This window comes from Solanum tuberosum, unplaced genomic scaffold (assembly GCF_000226075.1).
Source record: "Solanum tuberosum cultivar DM 1-3 516 R44 unplaced genomic scaffold, SolTub_3.0 scf00323, whole genome shotgun sequence".
In the NCBI taxonomy this organism is placed as follows: domain Eukaryota; kingdom Viridiplantae; phylum Streptophyta; class Magnoliopsida; order Solanales; family Solanaceae; genus Solanum; species Solanum tuberosum.
Genome location: NW_006239244.1, coordinates 344,611 through 350,623, shown reverse-complemented (window position 1 = coordinate 350,623; position 6,013 = coordinate 344,611). Strand labels below are relative to the sequence as shown.

The 6,013-nt window shown below is 32.2% G+C and overlaps 1 protein-coding gene across 1 annotated transcript; it reads left to right on the top strand.

Annotated features, from left to right (window-relative positions):
- The first annotated feature begins 1,873 nt into the window (after window positions 1-1,873).
- On the top strand, window positions 1,874-3,512 carry LOC107063212 (zinc-finger homeodomain protein 2-like). The gene is made up of 3 exons (XM_015314791.1): window positions 1,874-2,123; window positions 2,507-2,596; window positions 3,319-3,512. Exons 1-3 carry the CDS (start codon window positions 1,874-1,876, stop codon window positions 3,510-3,512), a joined length of 534 nt encoding a protein of 177 aa, XP_015170277.1.
- The last annotated feature ends 2,501 nt before the right edge of the window (window positions 3,513-6,013 follow it).

The following is a 6,013-nucleotide window of genomic DNA, read 5'->3' as shown; positions in this document are numbered from 1 at the left end:
AAAAAATAATGAACAATAAAATGAACTCATTTAACTCTTAAATAGTTATAGTAATCGTGTCACTGTACTTTGATTCAAAAGGTAATCGATAGTTTCAAACTATCTCCACTTGCCGCAACCGTAATCATGACTGTTCATTCCGATTAACTTCTTCATTTATAAACCTTCATAAAATTTCAAAATAGCGATATGCTTTTAAAAAAAAAGGATGAAAAGCTTCCATTCTAGAAGCGGTAGTTTCCCTTCTCCCTCAAGGCGAGAAGTCTTCTTAGAGCCTGTTTGGATTGGCTTAAAAAAAATAGCTTTTTAGTAAAAATTAAAAGTCAAACTGAAATGACTTTTAAATCAAAAAATAAAAAGTAGGGGGAGACTTACTTTTGATTTTTGACTTATTTTAAGTCATTTTTGACTTATTTTAAATTATTTTTTATATTTGTCAAATACTTCCAGAAGTCAAAAACTGACTTAAAAGAAGGTTTGACCAACTTTTAAGCCAATCCAAACACCCTCTTACTGTTCCCGGATGTTTTGATGATCTCCTCACAAATGCAGGGACCCGGTCCTCTGCAGAGTCTGCTCGTCCAGGCCCAAGTGTTATACAACTGGAAAGTTGTCGCGTCAGAGTTTGGTGAGGTTGTCATGAGTGTACCACACCAATAAGAATGGACGAGGTTGTTTGTCCAACGGTTAATAACTCTTTATGGTTGATATATTCAATAAGACAAACAACACATCACTCATTCATTCAAAGAGAGAATATTCAAGCTTCAACAAAATAGCAAGGGACCTCATAGACTGACGATTTGCTTCTTGAACTTGCTGTTATTTTGATTGCTTGTATTTGTGCTTACATTGTATGATTCGTTTCACTTGTGTTAGAAACGTTTCAAAACTTGGGTGAATCACTGTAAGAACTTAGTTGAGGGCAACTTTGTGTCTTACGTTAAAGTCTATATTAATCAGCGAGGGTTAGTATAGTGGGCAATGCAGACATTGCTTTGGCTCGTTGAGTAATAGTTTGTATTACTTAGAATAGAGATTAGGAGGATAATCTCTTGTGTGGTTGTAAACTGTGTTTTACTTTTGCTTGAGAAGATTAGTAAAAACAGTTTGAAAATCCTGTGAGACAGGTCGTGGTTTTACTCCCTTGAGCAAGGAGGTTTCCACGTAAAATTGTGTGTGCTATCTTTACTTTCAGTATTCTCTTTTGTTTATCATGACTGTGTTAAGGACCTGGTCCTATTGTAGCTAGTGGACGCATACATTCCAACAAGTCTACTTAAAACAAGGCCAAAAATCGACCAAAAACTTAGCCTAAATAGTTTTTAAAATAATTTTTTTTAACTAAATCGACTATTGAAAGTCGGATTTTTAGTGCCAAAACCCGAGAAAGTACAATATATAGATAGATAATCTAACTTAGTCACAACTAGCAACTGAACTCACTCTGAATGCCACATCTAAACACCTTGACTTTTTTTTACTATGCTAGTTTGAACACTCTAACTTACAAAACGATCATCTATACACCTCTAACACTTATGTGTCACGTCAGTTGTCAGATGTCCACAAACTACTACAAAGACGAACTGATGTATCTAAATATGAATTTTAAAAGTTTGAATCTTTATATTATGTCTTATTTTAAATAGTGTATAGCAATAGAAACAAAAAAGAGTGTAGGTAGGTGATAATTTACAAGTGAAAATCATGACCAAATGCGTTTTCAAACCTTTAAGATATTCAACTTTAACTTTAAATATTCTTTTCCTTTCCAACCTCAACCAAATATTATCTAAAACACTCAATATCCCAAAGATATTTAATTACACACATTTTATTATGTGACTGAAAACAAACATTTTAGTTTAAAATGTCAAAGTACAAAGAGTGTCTCAAGAACCACACCGCTGGTATCGGCGGCCACGCCGTTGACGGCTGCGGCGAATTCATGCCTTCCGGTGAAAATGGTACCGTCGACGTCTTCAAATGCGCCGCCTGTAATTGCCACCGTAATTTTCACCGGAAAGAGACCGTCCACCACCACCACCCATGTGGGTACTCCCCATATATTATACCGCGGCAGATACCTCTAGCGTTACCGCTAACTTCTGGAGGTACAGGTAATAGTGTTCTCACTTACCCTCCAACGTGACTTGATCAAGGTGAAAGTGTCAACGCGTAATTTTATATGATACGTTAATTATTAGTAATAACTTTGGGTGTGTTTGGTATGAAGAAAAACATTTTCCGGAAAATGTTTTTCTTCATACCAAACACACCCAAAGTTATTACTAATAATTAACGTATCATATAAAATTACGCGTTGACACTTTCACCTTGATCAAGTCACGTTGGAGGGTAAGTGAGAACACTATTACCTGTACCTCCAGAAGTTAGCGGTAACGCTAGAGGTATCTGCCGCGGTATAATATATGGGGAGTACCCACATGGGTGGTGGTGGTGGACGGTCTCTTTCCGGTGAAAATTACGGTGGCAATTACAGGCGGCGCATTTGAAGACGTCGACGGTACCATTTTCACCGGAAGGCATGAATTCGCCGCAGCCGTCAACGGCGTGGCCGCCGATACCAGCGGTGTGGTTCTTGAGACACTCTTTGTACTTTGACATACTAAGCTAAAATGTTTTTTTTTTTAAGATCACATAATAAAATATGTGTGTAACTAAATGTCTTTTTGTTTCAATGAAAATGTACGTAGCAAGATTGAGTGTTTTAGATAATATTTGGTTGAGGGTGAGAAAATAAGTCAAAAACCAACTTGTTTTCCAGGAAAACATTTTCCATGGAAAACATTTTCCTTCATACCAAACACACCCTTTATCGAAATGATATACTTTCTTAATTTGTCCAATTTATTTGGTATTTTTTCTTTTAATAAGATGATGTAATTATAGTCGCAAAAATGTATGTGGGTCGTTTAAGGGGAGTTTTAAAAAAAAAAAATCTTTATTAAGGTAAATCTGTCACATAAATTTGGAGAGAAGGAAATATTAATTAGTTATATAGATTAGCTTCTTTTTAAAAAAAATATGTAACTTAAATCTCAATCCTTTTTTCTTTAAATTCAATTTTCTCAATCCTTTTATAAAAGGTTTTGAATTACTAGTTATGTTAATCTATAATATTTTTCATGTGATTTGTAAAAATGTACTAATTAGTTTTTCTTAAAATATTATATATTAAGCATTTTGATTCTCATACACGTCAAATTAATTCATATAAATTAAGACAGGATAATATATACTTATTAATTAATTTCTCTGACTTCTACTCTACCTTCTCTCAAAATTAAACAGGTGGTGGATTCCGGGAGGATCAAGAATTATTAGAAATGTGTAGCCCTAATAACAACATTAATGGTACATTACTAAAGAAGAGATTTCGAAGCAAATTTAGCCAAGAACACAAGGACAAAATGTTGACATTGGCTGAGAAATTAGGGTGGAAGCTTCAAAGGCATGATGAGGGAGTTGTTCAACAAATTGTGTAATGAGATTGGCATCAAAAGACATGTATTCAAGGTTTGGATGCATAATAACAAGCACACACTTGGTAAGAAACTAACCCTTGATTAGTAGCCAACTCAAGAAAGAAGGTGAAGAAAAGGAGATCGATCGGAATTTTAGTAACTTAGTTAGTTGACTTCTGCACTTTTACTTTGTTGATTAGGGTTTGATTCCTCACCTTGTAATCCTCTTCCCCTGCCCCTAAATTTTCTTTAATAAAATTAGAGTAATTCTAAAACTTCTTTAAGGATACGTAAATAAGGAAAAATCTAAAAAATAAATAATTTTTTTTTTCTTAATTGTGTAAATGAGCATGATAGAATATTACTCATCTAACTCAATCAACTTTAGATGAATTGGATTGAACTAGACATATTTTCATGGCGGTTAAATTTGGGCACACAAATCAAATCAGTCAATCTAAAATTAAGTTAATTTGAATTAAATAATTCAACCCATCCATTTAACACTTTTAAATATATACATCGAGCTAGTTTAGTGCATGGGTGTGCAGTGAAGGGCTGATAGTATTTAATTAATTCATATTTTATGGAAATAGTGTTGTCTTGACCTTTTATCTTCACATGGCAAAAATAAGGTTACGTAGGTATTAATATTTTTTTCTAAATTCTTTTTTGTATTATATATATTACATCAGATATGTTATTGTTGTTATGTATTGTCTTGACCTTTTAGACAATACTACATATGTTTTACTATTATTTTTTTAACTCAAAAATTTGTCATCCTTGTTAAAAAAATTCTCTTTTTTATTTCTTTTTGAATATCTTCTTATTCCTTTAAGTTTACTTGCTTTTGAATGTTCAAAATGGAACATGTGGGGACTACAGCAACATAAACAGTACTGTCATGCATTATAATATTCCCACATGTTTGATTTTCTTGTACGTACTTATTTTTAATTGTTGCAATATATCTTCGATTCGTCATTAAATAATAATATCAATATATATATATATATTTAATGTAATTTCACAAATAAAATTTAGAGATTAGTGTGTACGTCATTTTATTCGTATTTTTGAAAAGGAGGGCTACAATATGAAGACTTCCCATGGAGTCCGTCATTCTAATATTACTCTCGCTAAACAAAATGTTTACCGGAAAAAAGATATAGTTAAATTTGTTATAAAATCAAAGTCACACGACTCAATTTAACTCGTTGATTAGTTAACTTAATTATTTTCTTAAGATAATTCAAGAAAAATCTAGAATATTTCGGAGTTGTAGAGAATTGAAGGAAGATTTCTAGAATGAGTATTCTAGAGAGAAATATTCTAGAAAAGGTAGTTCTAGAAAAAGATAGCTAAGAATATTCTAGAAGAGAGTAGTATATATGTATCTCTCTAGATTCTTCCATCACTTCCTATAAATAGAAATAGAGGTGGTTCATTTGATATGTAAGTAAGTAACCAAGTAAGTAAGAAAGCAAGAGAGCAAACAAGTGTGCGTGCTCAAATAAGGAGTGTTGCTGAAGCGAGCAACAAGTGTGATCAAGATTGTAAGACCGAAGGGGGTCCTTACTTTAATATAATAAAATTCAAGTTGTGAGAAATCGATTGTGGTCGTCGTCTCCAAACAATAATATTCAACATTATTTCCGATAGAAATGCTCTATCTAAATATACCATTTTGCGGGCTAACTAATATTTCTCTATAAATTACAGGAGATGTATATGTTTTTTTCATCTTTTTGTTCTATCTTCGAGATAATTAATGTCAAATATGCCAAGATAGTCAACATACAAAATTAACTTTTAAAAAATAATTACTGATGTTAGTAGGAGAAATAGTTGTTTTGATGTGCCAAATACCAATTCATGTTTTACGATGCTTCCTAATTTTTCGATGTAAAGATATTACTTTCTTGATTGTGATGTTAACCAACTTTTTATAATAAAGTTAATTTCTTAGTACATTTTTTCTTATGTACAATAAACTTGGATGCTCCTTGAGACATACTTTGTTTTTTCAAATCATTTTACTTTTTCCTTGAGAATCTAAGTTTTTGACTATATATAATATCTTTATTTATTGTTTTTTAAATTATTTATAATCTTAATCTTTCTTCAAAACACTCTCTCTTCATTTTTTCCTCAATAAATAAATAAATGAAAAAAAGTTAAATTCAAGCTTTTGTAAAATAATTCCCAACACACATTTGTAAAATTTTAAAAGAAAAAAACTCATTTATTTATTTCTTTGAGTAAGGATACTCATAAAAGCTTAAAGTACACAAAATTGATGTACTTACCGCTCTCCTGTAATTTGGTAAACAATCATAGTGATTTTAGAAACTAAATGCTATAAACAATAAAGCTTATCTTATCAAAGTTAGGTCTTTGACTTCTATTTCATTGGAACTAGAGTGGTCAGAAGCGTCAGACCAACTCCACCCGGCCAAGTCTCGCGGGCTAAGAAATTTAATGGGCTGGGTGGGTCGGTCCTTCATTTGGAAGGGCCT